This window comes from Marmota flaviventris, chromosome 10 (genome assembly GCF_047511675.1).
Source record: "Marmota flaviventris isolate mMarFla1 chromosome 10, mMarFla1.hap1, whole genome shotgun sequence".
In the NCBI taxonomy this organism is placed as follows: domain Eukaryota; kingdom Metazoa; phylum Chordata; class Mammalia; order Rodentia; family Sciuridae; genus Marmota; species Marmota flaviventris.
In genome coordinates this window covers 27272196-27290455 of record NC_092507.1, presented here as the reverse complement: position 1 = coordinate 27290455, position 18260 = coordinate 27272196, and the positions used below count along the sequence as shown (strand labels likewise).

General features: G+C 47.0%; 2 protein-coding genes across 2 annotated transcripts in view; both read left to right on the top strand.

The window, feature by feature from the left end:
• The first annotated feature begins 2507 nt into the window (after positions 1-2507).
• On the top strand, positions 2508-5305 carry Lsm10 (LSM10, U7 small nuclear RNA associated). The gene is made up of 2 exons (XM_027937290.2): positions 2508-2632; positions 4606-5305. The coding sequence occupies exon 2, from the start codon at positions 4630-4632 to the stop codon at positions 4999-5001; it is 372 nt and encodes a 123-aa protein (XP_027793091.1). The 5' UTR covers positions 2508-2632; positions 4606-4629; the 3' UTR covers positions 5002-5305.
• A 6862-nt stretch (positions 5306-12167) lies between these two features.
• Stk40 (serine/threonine kinase 40) overlaps positions 12168-18260 on the top strand; it is a 43611-nt gene continuing 37518 nt past the window's right edge. The window contains exon 1 of the mRNA XM_027936985.2: positions 12168-12349. The gene's annotated coding sequence lies outside the window, so the exon portion shown is untranslated. The remainder of the gene's footprint in view (positions 12350-18260) is intronic.

Genomic DNA, 18260 nt, shown 5'->3' with positions numbered 1-18260 from the left:
AAAGTCATGTTTATTTAGTTTGCTTTGTTTTCAAAAAGCATAAAAAAATCCTGATGCAGTGGCATATACCTACAGACCAGCCCCAAACTTGCCATCCTCCTGTCTCAGTCTCCTGAATAGCTGGGATTACAGAAGAAACTTTTCAAATTAAATATAATACAAAAACCTCAACTGGCAAAGGAGCAAGTGGCAGGTCATTGGAGTGGATCAGGCAAAGGTCCGGGGCATCCATAAGACATTGCAGAGGGAAGTTGGGCCCTGTGTGTCAATTAGAGCAGGTGACCGGGGGAGACCACCCTAATTCTCAGGAATCTGTGACCCTCTGCAATTAGAAACAGAACTACATACAACTCATCTAAAGGAACAGAGAAATCTAAGATTCCTGACATGAACTCATTCAAGTGGCCCAACCTAGTCAAGATTTTCAGTTACAAAAAAATAAAACCAATTCTATCTATTTAAATAGAAAAGAAATTTACTGACAGGGCATCAGGCAACTCAAAGAATTGTCAGGAAGACTAGAGATCCATCAGAAAATGGCCAGGAAGGAACCAAGAAGGGTAGGCAGCAAGGGAAGGACTTCAGTACCAGCACCAGGAAGGAGGCACTCGATGACATAATCACCAGGACAGAGCAGAAACAGATCCTGCTGACTTGTGTCACTTGTTCCAGATTTAAAATTTGATATTGCCCCAGTTTAGCCATAAGCCCACATCATAACTAATAAGGATCAAAACAGTATCTGGCCTTTAAATCATCTATTGTAAGTCAGGCACAGTGGTGCATGCCTGTAATTCCAGCAACTCACAAGGCAGAGGCAGGAGAATCCCAAGTTCAAGGCCAGCATGAGCAATTCATCAAGACCCTGTCTCAAAATAAAACAGGCTGGGAATGTAGCTCAGTGATAGAGCACTTGCCAGAATGTGTGAGGCCCTGGATTCAATTCCCCAGTCTCAGTACTGTAAGATAAAAAGGGCAGGGGGGAGAGTGATAGGTTTAATGAATAAGAATTTCATAAATAATCTTTGCCAAAGAAGTTAGTAGAGTGTTGGAAATACAAGGTGGATTATAGTGAGTTGAGTAATTGGTGTAAGAAAGTGGAAGCCCTGTACAGAGCAGCAGTTTGCAAATTTTTCCGTCTCAGAATCCTTCATAATCACTATAAATACCTAAAAGTTTTTGTTTATATAGGTTATTAATATTTTTCTTAGAAGTTAAAGTATCAATTTAAAATAATAAAATCATTAGCATGAGTTTTTTAAAAAAATAACTATTTTCCAAAAGAAAAAAAAATTGTTGAGATGAGTGACTTCTGTATTTTTGCAAGTGTCATTAATATCTGTCATAACAAGACAGATGCATTTTCCTACCTGCTTCTGAATTCAGTCCTTCATGATAAGTTATTTTGGTTGAAATGTATAAAGGAAATCCTATCTCACACAGGTGTTAGCTGGAAGGGGATCACACTTGGGGAAGTGCTGGTAGAGAGGTCTCTCTTGAGTGTTTGACTATGGAAGATTGGAGACCAGTAACTTGCATGGAGGGGAAAGTTTTATTTTTTAGGACAAGAGACCAACTGTGGTCACAGGGCGGGAAAAGGGCAGGCTCCTAGGGGAAATGGAAATCAATGAAGAAGGCAAGAGTGAAGAAATAAAAAACTAAATTCTGAAGCTCCGCCTAAGTGCCTGGTTGCTCTTACAACTAAAAGAGGGACACTCAAATCTTGCAAATCTTCACAATTCTCTGAAATAGACATTAGCTTTCATTTTCCTAATGTGAAAACTGAGGCTGAGAGAAGCAACTTTCAAGGCTACAAACAGGGACCTTTTCAAAAAGGAAATAAAATCACCTTATGCTCTTTGATAGCTTATCAACACACTTCTAATACTAGATGAGGAAACTGAAGTCATACATACTGACGTCATACAATCAGCAAGGCGCAGATAGAACAGAGGCACTGTAACGAAGCCTGCTGCTCCTAACCATGAAATGCCATCTCCTGACCTTGGCTTACAAAGCCCTAAAGGCTGTGGCTCCTGCTCTCTCTCTGACCTCTTGATCCGCCACTCTCCCCAGCATCACTGGCCTTTCTGTTTCCCTCACATTGTCAGGGTCATTTTCACCAGCATCTTCGCATAAACTCTTCCCTCTAATTGCAGTGTTCCTCTCCTAGTTTTTGCAAGGTTGGCTTCAATTCACTCTTCTCAGCTCAAATGTCACCTCAGTGCATCCCTGATCCGTCCACCCAGAACCGATCACATCACTCTATTTTAATCGGTTTAAGGACGTTTATCCTATTTTCCCAGTTTGTTTTCACATGGGCTCTCTCGCGCAGCACCGTCAGCTCGGGGAGCCGGCAGATCTTGCTCCCCGCTGCACACGGGGAGCCGGGAAGGTGCGGGACCTTGAGAACCGGTCCGTGAGTGTGCGCGGAACGACGGCCGCACGGCTGCGCAGAAGAGTCTGGAAGCCCGACGCCGCGCGGCCTCTTGGGAGTTGTAGTCTGAGGCCTGGCTGTGGCCACGCGACCCGCGGTTGCCATGGCTTCTCAGCGCTGCGAAGGCAGGAGGCAACGCAGCTAGGCGCCGACCGGCCTTGGCCGCGACTGGGAAAGCGGAAGGAATCGCGCGCGGTGGGTTCGAGTCGGCGGAGTGCGGGGAGCACGAGGGCGGAGCGCGGGGGACCCCGGGGAGCGTCTTCTCCCCGACAAGCAGTGTAGCCGCTCTCCCTGCTCTGCTACCACTGCTGTGTGTGGAGAGCGGCCTCGGCGTCCCCGTTTACCAAGGGGCTGACAGGCTTCAAGACGCCAAGTGGCTGGCGCAGTTTCTCCCTCCTGGGAAGTGTCAGAGCCTGTCCTAGAGCCTGGGCCCAGGTTCCAGTGATTGCTCTTTGCAGTCACAGCGGCGGCCCCCAACCCTTGCTTGATCCCAGTCTCAGGCTGAAGGGTCTTTGGACCCTTCCCGGAACCAACCCTCAGCCCCCTCATCAGTGGAGTAACCTGCCTTGACGCTTCTAATGCTACTCTGCATGGCCTTGGTCGGGATTCTGAGTGAGATCGTAAAGGTTCCCCCACCTTGGACTTAGGGGTCTGAAAATGAGAGCTAGATAAAGCATCCTGAGCTCATTCAGTATCAGGGCATGTTGAAAGCAAAAGAAAGTATCTTCAATGTAGTGAAAGTCTGGTAGCCTTACGTAGCCTATGGTTTAATAAATGTATAAACAGGTTCAGGGACATTAAGTAACTGTCCTAGATTTACAGAGTAGGGAGTAGAGTGGGAATTCAACCTAGGTTTCAGTTTCTCTACTTTCAAAACCTGTGTACTTTTTTTTTTTTTTTTCTAATTTTTATTTTGAGACAGGGTCTCATTAAGTTGTTAAGGGCCTTGTTAAATTGCTGCAGCTGGCTTTGAACTTGTGATCCTCCTGCCTCAATCTTTCAAGCCCCTGAGATTACAGGTGTGGGCCACCATGCCCAGCTCAAACTCTTTTTTTTTTTTTAATATTTTCTTAATTGTAGATGGACACGATATCTTTATTTTATTTGTTTATTTTTATGTGGTGCCAGGGATGGATCCCAGTGCCTCACACATGCTAGGCAAGCACTCTACCACTGAGCAACAACCCTGGCCCATCAAAATCTTTTTTTCTTTCTTTGTTTCATTGATGGTGGTATTGGGGACTGAACCTAGGGATGCTCTATCACTGACTACATCCCCAGCTCTTCTTCTTCTTTTTTTTTTTTTTTTTTTTTTGAGACTGGGTTTCACAAAGTTGCTGAGGCTGGCCTCAGACTTGTGATCTTCCTGCCTCAGCCTTCCAAATCACCGGGACTAGAGGTGCACCTCCGCACCTGAGCTTGAACTCTGTTCCCTAGTCTCAGACTCCTGAGTAACTGGGAATATAGGTGTGCACTGCTACAGCCATCTTAAACTATACTTTGGAGTAGGCTTGTCTGCACATTAAAATTACCAAGGAATTTTTAAAAAGTAGGATGCTGGGGTCCTAACCCACTAACCAAATGAATCAGGATCTCTGTGATGTGGAGACCAGGTTAAAAACTTACCAAATGTGGGGCTGGGACTATGGCTCAGCAGTATAGCGCTTGCCTTGCACGTGTGAGGCACTGAGTTCCATCCTCAGCACCACATAAAAATAAACAAACAGAATGAGGGTATTATATCCATCTACAATTAAAAATATATATATTGAAAACATTAAAAAAAAAAAAAAAAAGCCTCACCAGATGATTCTAATGGTACAGTGAGCACTCAGAACCACTTGTATATAGCTTGGAGATCAGGCAGCTATGGATTTGAGTCCAGCATCTCCATTCAGCAGCTGTATAGGCTTGGGCAAGTTATAAGAATTACTCCTAGTCATATTTTCCCCATTTATAAAATAAGTATAACTAACCCTTGGTTTGCAAGGTGATCGAAGATTCTATGAGACATGGACAGTGAAACAGCTTTTGTCTATAGACGCAAAAACTGGGGAGGGGTCAGGCTTGGGGAGGTCTGTGCTGGAAATTTTGTTTGAGGATCTGGTGGAGATGTGTTGGCAATATACCCGCTGATGCACCTCCCATCTATGTGCTCCTGCCCACAGCAAGCAACCAGCCGGTGTGGCAGAATGGCAGTGAGCCACTCAGTGAAGGAGCGGACCATCTCCGAGAACAGCCTGATCATCCTGTTACAGGGTCTCCAGGGCCAGGTAACCACTGTGGACCTGCGGGATGAGAGTGTGGCCCGTGGACGAATTGACAACGTGGATGCTTTCATGAACATTCGCCTGGCCAAGGTCACCTACACGGACCGATGGGGGCATCAGGTTGAGCTGGATGACCTCTTTGTGACAGGCCGTAATGTCCGATACGTCCACATCCCGGATAACGTGAACATCACTGCTACAATCGAGGAGCAGCTGCAGATCATCCACCGTGTGCGCAACTTTGGCAGCAAGGGCCAAGGCCGGCAGGAGTTTCCTTCCAAAAAATATAAGTGAGGCTGCCCTTAGCAAGCTCTGACACCAACTCAGGTGCTTCCAGTGTTATGAACCAACTCCCTGTCACCCCTCCCTTCCTGGAACCTGGTGTCTGACCTACACCACCTGTCACCACTGCCTTTCACAGGGTTCCACTCCTCAGACTCTTCTTGGGACCCAGAATCCTATCTGTCTGCCTGTGGCCTTGGGGTAAATGACAACCCCTCTTTTTTTGCATACAAGTGTCTGGTTTACTATTTTAGGGAATCTGTCAAATAGTTCAACCCTCTCCCTGTGAGGATTATTAAATGTGCTTGGTCTCCAATTCCCCATTTCTCTCTCAATTGTGTTTATTTTCTTATAAAACCAAACTTAGATACAAAGAAGTCCATGTCTCATGCTTTCCCCACTGTGTGCTAGGCTTCCTGTGGCCCTGTGTAATAGGGCGCAGTATCTCAAACTTGGCTGCACATTGGAATCACCCCTCCCACACTTAGAGATTAAGATTTAATTGGTATGGCCCAAGCAGTAGGACTTTTTATGTTTCCCAGGTGATTCTAATACAAGGGAAAGATTGAGAACTTGGAGGAGAGTACGTCAGTGTGGTCAAGTGAAAGTGGCATTTCTATTCAGATACTGTTGAAAAGGCTATTAATATCATTGCTCTTTCCTGAAGTAGAGAGGTTGGAGTATTCTGGGCCTGAACCTTGGGTGTGGAAATTCAACCAACAGCAAATCAATCCTGATTCTGAATCATCCAGTCCTTAGGATTAAAACCCAAGTCTCCTGTGCTCATTCCAAACCTGCCACAGGCAGACAAGCATTTCAGTGAAAGTGGCTCTGTCCCTTGGAACCAGAGAGTTTGTGTTCATCAGATAGTCACAGCATGGCTGCCATGTGCCAAAGTCGCCTCCTCAGTACATGTTGCCAAATAAGATCCTGGACCTGTCTGGAGAAGAACTTATGATCTCGTGGGAATGTGGTCAGCAAAAAACAAGATGAAATCCTGCTTGAGAATTGCTGTGCCCTAGCTCTGGTAAGGCAGGGCAACTGACCTCAAGGCACTCACATTATTTGAGATTTTAGAGGAATGCTGTTGGACACTAGTAGCCCAAAGTCAACTGCATTCATGTTCTAGCTCAGTCTTTGTCTAAGTGTTATCGTGGACCCCCTCATCAGAAATAGCTGGGATGTGTGTAGGAAATGCATTTTCCTGGCTCCCCTGACCCCAGACTTGAACCAGAATTTGCATTATTAACACCCATGGCAATCCTTCTATATAGTGTGTTTATTTCAGTGTCTCAAGGTCCTAGAAGCCTCTTAAACTATGCCCTTGGATTTCAGGAGAGAACACAGGGTCCCAGTAGGGAGAAGTCCACCTTTCTGAGTTTCCAGTCCCCTGTGACAGCCAGAGTTAAGGAGACTGACACCACATGGTGACTGCTGGCAAAAGAAATGATGGGGTAGTTCCAGCAGGGAGGTCCTCAGTGTGGAAATGTCCATAGATCCTCAACAAGTGGGGAGACACGATGAACAGGCAGGGAGCCCCCACAGCAGCCTCCACAGAACTTGCCCATGTGTCTACAAATGTTTCCAAACTTGAAAAGGGCTCTTCCTGAGAGTTTGGCCTAGAAATGGAGGCAAGGTCTAGCTCTGAGACTTTAATAGTATGCTGGGGGTGTCTATGCCTCAGCAGGTCTAGCCAGGGAAGCCATAGGACTCATGTCCTTCCTGGACAAGACCATGGAATATAAATGGGAAGGAGCACACAAGCCCCGCAGAAACACATTTGCAAAGCCTCAGGTAAGAGCACAGCTGAGTCTGAAGGCCCCAAAGGTATGGGTCTTTATGACAGGTCCTGGATCGATGGGAAAGACTGCCAGGGTCCCAAGTAGAACTGAGGAAACTCAGTGCCCACCCGCCTATGGAAGGCCAGGAAGTCCCTGACTGCCACCAGTCAGCCATTCCATAGAGCATATGCCCCAGGCACAGTGGTGACAGCTGAGGGAACATCAGAAGGAACAAGGGTCTTGTCCTCAGGTGGCTGACATTCAAGTGGGCAGACACATAATATACAAACAAAGTAAAAATGTGTACAGATTCTGGGAAGGAAATAAACAGGGCCTTTTGTGAAAGATAAGTAGAGGTGGTTTTATTTTTGAAAGTGTAATCTGAGGAAGTGAAATTTAAACTGAGAAGGAGACTGCTTTTTAAAGAGCTGGGAGTGGTAGTACACCCCTGTAATCCCAGTGACCCAGGATGCTGAGGCAGGAGGATCACAAGTTCGAGGACAGCCTCAGCAATTTAGCAAGACCTCAGTGACTTAGTAAGACCCTATCTCAAAAAAAAAAAAAAAAAAAAAAAAGGCCTGGGGATGTAGCTCAATGGTAAAGCACTCCTGGGTTCAGACCTTAGTGCTCAATAATAAAGAAAAAAGGAAAGCAAAGGAAACTGCCAGTACAAAAGTCCTTCAGTGGGAAGCTGGGGTCTGGGTAGATAATACCATGTGACAACTGATGGACAGGCTGGGAAGGTAGAGAAATGGGAGGGGTGAGTGGGACAAATGAAACAAGGCCTGTGAGCCAGGAGTATTGCTGGTTATAATTTCTTTCTTTTTTCTTTTTTTTTTTTCAGGAGGAGTTTCTGGGGATTGAAACCAGGACCACCAGCTGTGCCCCCAGCCCCTGGTTCCAGTTTCTGACATGCAGGAACCAGAACTTGGATTTTCTTTAACTCACTCTGAGTTCCTATTTCACCCCCACTCAGCCAGAGTGGCAGAAACTTAACTGCAGTCAATTCCAAGTTCCCTGCATTTTCCTCTGAATTATGTTGGAATTGAAGGGCCCTTCCTTTCGGGGTGCCAAAGCCTTGAGGGTAGTCTGAAGTGATGGTCATCTAGTCCTCCTTTTCTTTAGTCTTTTGTCATCAGCCCTCAGAGGTTACTGCTGAGTCATTCTGCATATCACCCATACCCCTGTCAAGTTGAAGCCAGATTTAAAGTTAGGTAGTGGGGAGGGGAGGGGGGAGGGTGGAGGATGGGAAAGGCAGCGGAGCATAACAGACACTAGTATGGCAATATGTAAATCAATGGATGTGTAACTGATGTGATTCTGCAATCTGTGTATGGGGTGAAGGTGGGAGTTCATAACCCACTTGAATCAAAGTGTGGAATATGATATGTCAAGAAATTTGTAATATTTTAAACAACCAACAATAAAAAATTAAAAAAAAATAAAGTTAGGTAGTCAGTGTAGTTAGATAAATCGGGTCTAATGCCGAGTGAAATCTAAAATGGAGGCCATGCTGGCAATGATTCCGGAAACGCAGGACAACTCATGGAATGTTAATGAAGTCCCGAAAAGGCCCTAGGCCAAAGTCCACCTCAAAGAAATGTTAATGAACAGCCCCCAGCAAAAAGGTGCTGACTCAGAAGTCCTTCCTGACCAGATTACTTCTTTGGCCCACCTGTGTCCCACCCCTCGGGCCTTCCCACCTACATTCCATCACTGAAAGAACTATAAAAAGGGGAGACAACATCCCTTCCACGGATTCCACCTCTTGGGTCCCCTTCTTCCTCCGGGAGAAGTCTTTTCTGCTGTCCTTTAATAAACTTCTAATTTCTACTCTGACCTTGCCTCGGCGTGCTTCTTTGGTGTTATTCTTCAACATTGGGGAAGCAAGAACTCGTCACCTGTCAACAGCGGTAACAAGGTGACAGATTTTTTTTTTTCTTTCTTGCTTTTCCCCAGATCATGTGAGGCAGAGTGAATCCTTGGGTCTTAAGTTAGGTGGGCCCAATTTGATCAAATGCAGCACATAGCTCCAGAGTCGCATTTCTCTGGAGGGTTTTGTTACCTCTCTGGAGTCCCACCCTGGAAAATGAGCTTGGCTCTTGCTTTCCTTCAGTCCCTGAGACCTAGCTGACACCCTCTCTGCGGGCAGGGACCCATTTCCCACCCCAGACTCCCAGATCCTTGTCACACAGTTTTCTAAATATGTTTCTGCACAGAAATTCTTTTCATTCTTCCCTGAAGTCTGGCTTTTGGAATTCAGTAGCTAAAAATGGATTCTGCATTCTGTCCTATCTTTCATTTCCTGAAGTAACAAATGCAGAGTAACCTGTGTAAAGGAAGGGCCCAGGAATATCATGGAAAATGTACTTCAAGATGTTATTGTCTCATGGAGTCTGCATGGTGTGGCCTTTGCTCAAGCACACATGGCCTTCACTCAAGCACACACACATCCAACCTTCCTGCGCCTTCAGCCACTGTGGGGGCCTGGTTGATGTCAGAACCCCCAGGACTTCTAAGTGCTCAAGTGGCACAGAATGCCTTCCCTCTCCTCCCATTCCTGGAAAGAAGAGAAGAGTTCAGGGGTCTCTTATTTGTGGGGAGGTGACTACAAGGTCTCTGATGTAGCTAGGTGGGCATGCAGCTTACAGTTCACATTTCCCAGGGACATAGAAGAGATGTAGCTTGTCCAGCTCTCAACATGGCCGAGCTGGGTAGGACCTAAATTGGTCCAGTGAGTTCCAGAGTCTGGCATCCCCACCAGCAGGGGTTCTTTGAGTTCTCATCATTGTTCCAGAAAGACCCAGAGAGGGCTGGGGATATAATTCAGGGATAGAGCACCTCATAGGTTAACAGGCCCATTTTACATATATGCAAACAGACTCAGAGAGATTAAATGGTCTAATCAAGATGAGCAGCAGAGTGGGGATTTGAACTTAAGTCTGCTACCTTCAAATGCCATGATCTTAACTACAATACTATACATACTATTCAATTTCCCAGCTTTTTTTTTTTTTTTTTGTGATGCTAAAGATTGAACTCAGGCCCTCTTATATGCCAGGCAAGCACTCTGCTACTGAGCCACATCCCCAGTCCTTCCCAGCATTTAAAAAAAAAATTTGTAGTTGTAGATGGATAGCATGTGTTTATTTTATTTGTTTATTTTTATGTGGTGCTAAGGATCGAACCCAGTGCCTCACATGTGGTAGGCAAGCGCCCTATCACTGTGCTACAGCCCCAGCCTTCTTCCTAGCATTCTTGACATCACACTGAAGATGATGTAGGAGATGCTTCTTCTCCCCACTTCAGTGGTTGTACCCAGCCACAGTGTTAGAGCCATACCAGGCCTTAGAACTTGGCCCCACACCAAGGCCAAAAATTTGCAGGAAGGATGACTGGGGTTCAAAAGCCCCTGGGGTCAAGTGTCTCCTCCCTCCTTTGGTGACAAGCAGATCTTCCTATACCTTATTAAGCAACCATCTTGTGCTGTTGTGACAGGTGTCACTTTGTTACAGCAGCCAGTGAGCCAGAGTTGGAAAGCCAGCAGGAACATATCACTGTGTATGTGTCCCAGCAATCTCCTCATGTTGGTGTCCTGATGACAGTTTTTCATTTCCTCTGGCTGGCACCTTTAGTTTCTATTCATTGCCTCCTCTCCTCCCCTCTTTCTCTTCCTCCTTCTCCTCTTTGTAAAAATCCTATATTTTAAATCAGCTGAGAGTCTCCTGGGGATGGGGATGGTGGTATCAGTGCCAAGTGATTCATCTAGCCAATAATTAGAGTTCTGGAAAATCCAAAACTCATTCTTGTCAGAGTCAAGGCTTCCGGAATCCCTAGGCTTTCCCTTTATCAGAGAAAGAAGTGTGGTGGGTTGGGGTTTGATTTCTCTGTACCCATCTTTTGGTCATCTACCTCATGGAGGCTCTGCCACTGAGATGAGTGTGAGCACTCCCCGGGTCCTATAAGAAACTGTTTCCATAAATCACTCAGTCCTCACAGTGATCCTGTAAAGTGTTATCCCTATTTGGACAGTGGGAAGGTAAGGGAACTTGCATCTAGTTACCCAATTTGTAAGTGACAAAGAAGGGATTCAGATCCTAATTGGGATCCACCAGACTTGATTCAAATCATACCCCTGCGATTTTTAGCTGTGCATCTTTGGACAGGTTACTGCTCTTTTCTGAGTTCTAGCTTCCTCATCTGTAAACAGATGCCTAATGCTGATGTCTCTAACACAGTTTGGGTCACAACATGGGAGCTGCTCTAATTAGTATTGCTATTCATCCTGATCAGCAGCTCAGTGGACACCAGACATTCAGAGAAACAAAAGAAAGGGCACAATCAGAGGCAGTCAGACCTCACTCAGACCAGCCCTCATGTTCCAGGCAGGCATTGCCTGTGTGATGACAAAGGCACATACACATAAGTGCTTGGCCACACACCCAAGGAAAACCCAGCAGTGCACACAGGCTTGGCCACGTGTGCCTACATGTAGATTCAGGGTGGCCCAGAGAACAAATGGAAAGACAGCTAAACAATCACAAGCAGCAAGCACCCTGCTCACTTCTCTGAGACAAAGGAGTGGGGCTATAGCTGCTGCTGTTGCTGCCCCTGAGCCCTTCTAGCTGCTTCTGCATGCCAGGGGAGGGAAGCCAGGCTCTCAAAGGGCTCCAGTGAGTCACCAGCCTGATGCAATCCCTTTAAAGGGCTCATCTGCTAGTGCAAGAAGCTGATTCATGGAGGGCGTGGTTGCTGGAGGAGGAGGAGGAGAAAGGGATTGAAACTATATCAGGAGGGGCTGAAACTGTAGCGGAAGGGAGTGAGGTTAAATGACTGGAATCGTTAATAGGAACTCTTCACTGTAAACCTTCCTGGTCTGACCATCCTCAAGGTTTCTAAGGGCCGAGAGGCAAATGAATTGTGAGCATTGCGACAGGAATGCCTGTCTTTCATTGAGTCTAACTGCAGCGCTTTCCGCAGAGTTTCAGAAATCGAGAAATGAAAATCAAAGAAGGATCGCCTTTCTCTGATAAATACACAACAACCGACCGATCTTCCAACTGCCGGAGACTTCAACCCCAGCAGCACTAGTGTAGGGCCTGCGAGGTTCTGTGGAGTCTAGGTGGGGCGGTGCCTCCGTCCCAGCCTCACCGCACTCTTAGATTGTGGTTAAATACCGCCCCTTGGGGTCTCAGCCTCCTATGGTCTCACAGTCTTCGGCCCAGACCCCACCCTGAGCCAATCGTCTGTCCGATTCTGGAGTCTTACGTGAAGGCTTCCGCCCAACGTCAAGATGGCGCCGAAGCCCAGGGCGCGGGGCCGACGACGCAGCAAGGGGGTGGGGCGGGCTGCGGCGCGGGCCGGGGAGGGGCGGTGCGTCACTTCCGTTGTCAGGTGGCGGCGCCGCAGCCATGGAGGGAGGCGGCGGCTGCGGCGGCTGCTCGCGCGGCTGTTCTGGGAGGCGGCGGTGAGCGGCTCCCACGCCCCCGGCCCGGCCCTGGCCCTCCGGGACGGAGCGCCGAGCAGCCCCGGCTCCGGGCTGCGGACTATGGGCGAGCAGCGCTGATTACCCGGGGAAGGTGAGGCCGGGGGTCCAGAACTGGGAGCCGGGCGGGGGATGCGTGTTGGCCCGGCGGGCCTCGGCGGCTTTGGCGGTGGGACCCGGGTGACAGCTTGAAACCATCCGGGCGCGACAGAAATGGCAACAGCCGAATGCTTCCTCCTCCGCTGGGGGTCTGCTCTTCCCGGGCGGCGGGGGCGGCGACCTTCGGGAGCCTCAGTCTCCGCCGCAACCTTGGGAAGTGGGCACAGCCAGCCCTGCCCGGAGTCACTCAGCCACTGAGTGAAGTGTTGAGCGTTTGAATCCAGTCAGGTTTTCCCAGAGAGACGCCCTCGGCCTCTCCACGTTTCCCTCCTGATCCTAAGAGTGACTTGAAAGTTAGAGGACTAGTCCCCCGGGAGGACCAGCCGGGCTTCTTCCTGGAACCCTCACCCTTTGGCACCGGTATCATCGCTGCTGGGTAATTTTCGGATCCTGGGCGGCGTTCAGGTGCTATTCACAGGTACCTGCTTGCCAGGTCCACGTTTGGCTGGTCTTCCCCAAGGGGAGAGCTTGCTGTGGTCAGTGTTTCACCTGCCGTGCAGGTCAGGCCCGCCCATTCCCACGCCACTTGGCCCCACCTTCCAACCAGTAGATAGGGGCATTCATTTTTCTGAAGGCGTTCTCTGCCCAACCCCACTCCCCAGGTTTGTTTCCCTTTTGTTGGCGGAAGGAAGAGATGACAGCCGCCTTCTGTGGCAGAATAGACTTTGCTCTGTTTCCTCACTGGAGGAAACCGGTTGGCTTTGCTTGGTTTTGAGAACCCATTGGGGAAGAGGGTAGTCATGCTGGGCTGGGCGCCTTTCCCACTTGGCTGAGTAGTTTTGCATTAGATAAGGAAGAGCAGAATATGTAATTGTAGGGCCCAGAGAATCCCTACTTGTAAACAGTGCTTGTGAGCTCCTTCAGCTCTCTTTCATGACCTCCCTCTGCCTGTTTTTAATGGATTAGATCTAGACAGTCTAAAGGTAGTGGCCATTCATTCATTCCTCACAGAACAACAGGGTTTTTGCCTGGAGAGGCAAGTGTTGTATAATACGGTGGTTGAGAGAGGGCTTTGGAGCAGGTGTTACAGCGCTGGCCTGTAATTCTAGCAGCTGTGAGGACTCAGGCAGGAGGATGGCAAATTCAAAGCCAGCCTCAGCATATTAGCAAGACCCTGTCTCAAAATAAAAAATAAAATTGGCTAGGTATGTGACTCAGTGGCTAAGTGCCCTGGGTTCCATTCCTGCTACCAAAATAAAATTGAAAAGCAGACTGGGGATGTGGCTCAAAGAAGTTGGCTTTGGAACCAAGCTTCCTGAGTTCAAATTCTGGTAGCTTTCTAGCTCTTTGATCTTGGGCACTTTGTTTAACCTCTTTGTGCCTTCATTATTCTCATCTGTAAAACAAGGGTGATAGTATAGAGTTATTAGGAAGAGTTAAACATTAACACATGTAAAACACCTAGAACATGTCTGCCACACTAAGTAGAGTTCAAGGCCTTAGTTGTTTCTATTTCAAGGAGCTCACAGTATAGATAAAGAAGACTGACCTGTAAAAAGATAGTTGAAAGGTGATCTAAAAAAGCTAATAGTAGCAGGAGCAGAGTGCTGTGGGAGCCCAGCAGAGAAAGGCTAGCTCAGCCTGGGGTGTGGGACATGAGGTGACGAATACCATGGGAGGGCCTGGCAGAAGTGACTGTGGAGCCAAGACCAGAGGAGAGGAGGGGAAAACTTAGCCAGGTGAGAATGAAGAGGAAGGTGTTGTTCTGAGAAAGAAAGAGAGATTCGTAGTTTATTCCAAGAACCTCTGATTGTTCAATATAGTGTAGAAATTGGCATGGTACAAGGTAAAGCAATATAGGTTGACTAGAGGATACCACTTTATGCCCAGGTTACTGGGGAGTCCATGAACAGCTTTTAAGTGGAGGAGTAACATGATTTGATCCGTATTTTAAATAGATGTCCCTGGGATCCTTTTACAGGAAAAAAGAAAGAGGAGAGGACTGATAGGCTGGAGCCCTCTTCAGAGACCACTGTGGGCTTCTGAGGGAGGAGTGTTGGTACTATGGTAGGGGTCTCTGCTGAGAAAGCAGAGATAAGTGGGTACTCCCTGCATGGGCCTGGGCTTCTCTGTCTGGTGCAGAAGTGCCAGCCTGCCACATGTGCCCTTCTCTTCCTGGGATTGCAGATCACTTAAACAGCTGGGTAGGTGAGGCTGACCTCTCAGATAGCTGGTTGTAAGGGATATATTTGCTCATGTGTGCCTTTAATTTGACCTTTGAGGAAGGCAGTAGATTGTAGTGGTTTATTTGGTTCTGGGTTCTACACTAGGGGTAACATTTTCTCCATGCCCAACTTTCTCATCTGTAAAATAGGAACAATATGAGTACTTCCCTAGCAGGGCAGTTATAAGGATTAAGTAAGATGGTGCAGGTTGAATACTTGGTACTCACCAAATAGATGGTTGGTAAGTGTTAGCTTTTACTGCAGGCTGCTGGAAAGAACTTCTAGGAATTAGTTGAAGCAGTTCATGGTGACTAGAAATGTTTCCCACTGAGCTGTCAGAACTATCCTGAGGGAATCATAAGAATTTTATTATATTATATTTTTATTATATTCTTTCTGAAAAGAAAATCTATGGGGAGTTTACCCAGTCTGTATGGGAGCAGTGCAGATGATTCAGCTTGGCTTTTTAAAAGAACCATTTTTTTAAATAGAAGGAGGACTGCAGAGGGGGGAAAAAACAAAACAGCATTTTAAAGTACACATAGGAGAAAATGTATTTAGAATTTTTCTGTGAGTCCCTACTAGTGACCCTTGTCTGGAACCTAAATTGGCATAATCAGGAAGCATCAATCACTTTGATGAGTCTGGTGACTCAAAATACAGAAACCCAATTGCATACACGTGAGCTGCCAAGTATGGCTGGCTTGTGCTGGGTACTAAGAGGAGGAGGAGGAGAAGTAAGACCCTGCCTTGGAGGAAGTTGTATTCCAGCAGGGACAGGTGGGCACCTAACCCATAGACATTTGCACAGAGCTTGGTGAATCTGCTAGAAGTCTGTGCAGCATGTAGCGTGAACTAAGTAAATGGATGAAGAGATTGAAAACTTCAGAGAGTACTTAGAACTTGAACTGGATCTTGAGGAGTAAATAGAATTTTCTGGGAGTCCATGAAGCACTCAGAGGGGGAGCAGTGTGGCACAGGTGCAACTGTGTGGTATTTTAGGAGCCACAGGGGTTCCAGCACAGCTACAGGCAAGCTGTAGAGGTAAGCAGGCACCATGCTAAGATGCTTGAACTTTGTATTCTGTTAGTGATGGATGTCTGAAGTGGAGGAAATACAGTATTAGACCTGTGTCTTCCAAAGAGCCCTCTGGCTGTGGGATGAGGATGGACTGGAGTCCCAGTTGGAGCTGGGCAAGGTGGCTCACACCTGTAATCCCAGAAACTTGGCAGGCTGAGGCAGGAGGATCTCAAGTTCAAAATCAGCCTCAGCAGATTAGCCAGGTACTTAGCAACTCAGTGAGACCCTGTCTCTAAGTAAAATATAAAAAAGGGCTGGGTATGTGGCTCAGTGTTTTAAGCACCCTGGGTTCAATCCCCATACCCACCACCAAAAAAAAAATTAGGAATTAGTTGAAGGCTGGAGGCTGTTGGTAGTTATCAGAGCAAAGGCTAATGGGGGCTTGGATCAGAGAAGATGGGGATGGGGAGGAGGGCAGAGATCAGAAATGCTTGAGGGGAAATCCACTGGTCTTTAGGAGTATTTGGAAGTGATGATTTTGGGTGACAGTGAATGATAGTGCAGTGATCTGGTGGCTCAGGGAGAAAATAATAGCCAGTGGAATCTGCAGCTCCATTCAGTAAGCCCTGAGCTTACCCCCAAGGGGAGTATCAATTGCAAAGTCCTATGGAACCCTGTTGAGCTTTGGGGCAGGTGTGCTGCTTTTGTCTGAGTCAGCACCTGAAGAAGGGCAGCTTCCCTTTGCCTTTTTTCTGTCCAGGTTTGACTAGAGAGTGAATTTAATCAAATTTCAGAAACTCCAATACAGTCAGCCCTTCCGTCTGACGATTGCCACCCTGATTCAGCAAGCTATAGCAGATGAGGGATCTGAACAGCAGCAGACCCTCAGAGGAGAGAGACCTTTGTCAGCACCCCCTGTAGATGCTATTTGGAAAGAGACCTTGAGATTGGATTCACTGCCAGATGCTGGGTTATCAAATTGAATTTTGCTTCTCAGAACTCAGAACCATCAGGGATGTAAAAGGAAGCTGCCTCTTGTCCCCCTGGGTTCTGAGGGAGCTGGGAACTGTCCCTGAATCCAATGAGGCTATGAAGAGGGGAACAAGCCTGTTGGAATTTGGGAGTTTTTCACAGGTTTTGTCCTTGGGTTATGGTGTTAAATGAACAGAAAAGTGACCTGAAATAAGAGCATTTTTTTCTCCACCTGCTCAGATGATACTGTATCCTTGAAAGTGATTCTAGGCCCATAGCTGCCTCTGTATAACACCAGGCTCTGTAATGAAGAGCCAGGATGGGGAAAGTTGATCTTTCTTGCTTTGACTTACTTACTGTCTTAGAAATGGTTCCATTCTGGCACATGCATGTACGTGTCTGGGTCATTTGGGGCCATATTTTGTCCCATCTTGAGTGTAGTTTATTCAGCAAGCTCTCTGTTGATGATAAACATAGGTTATTTTCTGTCTTTGGCTCCCCAAAGCTGATGTAACTTTCTTCATACATATGAATTTATCTTTAGATATCTTTAGATATCTACATGATGCATTTCTAGAAGAGGGGTTGCTGCCCCAATTAGAATCTCTCTCGCTTTTTTTAAAAAGAATTTCTAGGCTGTCCATTTATAAGCTGGAGCAGCCTTACTCCCCCAGCAAGTCTATCTACTCCCGGGTTGAATAGATGGGCAAGAGCCCAGTGGTGTTGGAGTGGTCATTGGAATAGGAATTGGCAAAAGCAGGACTTTTCTATGTTTGGAGCAAAGCTGATATGAGGTATGTTAAGGGGACAGCAGTACTTCTAGGGAGAAGCTCTGTTCAGCCCCTTGTAGATCTTGAGATTAGCATAACCCAACATTCCATTGCTGATATCTGCCATTTCTGGAGAGGAAGAGACCTGCTACTTTTGCAGCAAGTATGTTGCTTCAGGCTTCAATGGGTTTAGGGTGTCTCAGTACATTCTATGCTGATTCTTCCCCTGAGGTATTTGCATCTAAAGAAACCGGAAGCAAAACAGCAAAAAAGAAGGATCCCCACAACCATCAGGTCCCTTGCTGAGTCCTCTGCAGTACTGTATTGACTCTGAGGAAGGAGGGCTTATCTCTGCTTTATAGAACAGCACAACTAGACTGAAGGGTTAAGTAGCCTATCATTTCAGAGCTAGTGAGGACAGAGCCAGGACTTCCAACCACATTTGTGCGATTCTGGAACCTGTGCCATTTCCTTCCTCCATCCTGATCAGGCTATGGCCCCAGGGAGGTGAGTCCACATAGACTCTTGGATTCATAGAACTTTGAAGCTTGAAAGGACCTTGACAAAGCTCAGCCAGTCCCTTCTTTGCCGGAAGAATGGAACTCCCACTGCCTAGAGACAAGTTTTTTCCCCTCCTGTCCTATGGGTAGTGGGTAAAAAGACTTTAAATCTATTTTATGTAGTAGTTAAGGGTATAGGCAGACCTGGCTTCAGAATCCAGCTGTGCCACCTGCTAGCAGAGTGAACTTGAACAAATCACTCTAACCTCAGTTTCTGCTTCTATAAAATAGGCATAACAGGGCTGGAATTGTGGCTTGGGCTGGAGTTGTGGCTCGCTGGTAGAGCGCTTGCCTAGCATGTGCGGGGCCCTGGGTTCGATTCTCAGCACCACATAAAAAATAAATAAAATAAAGGTATT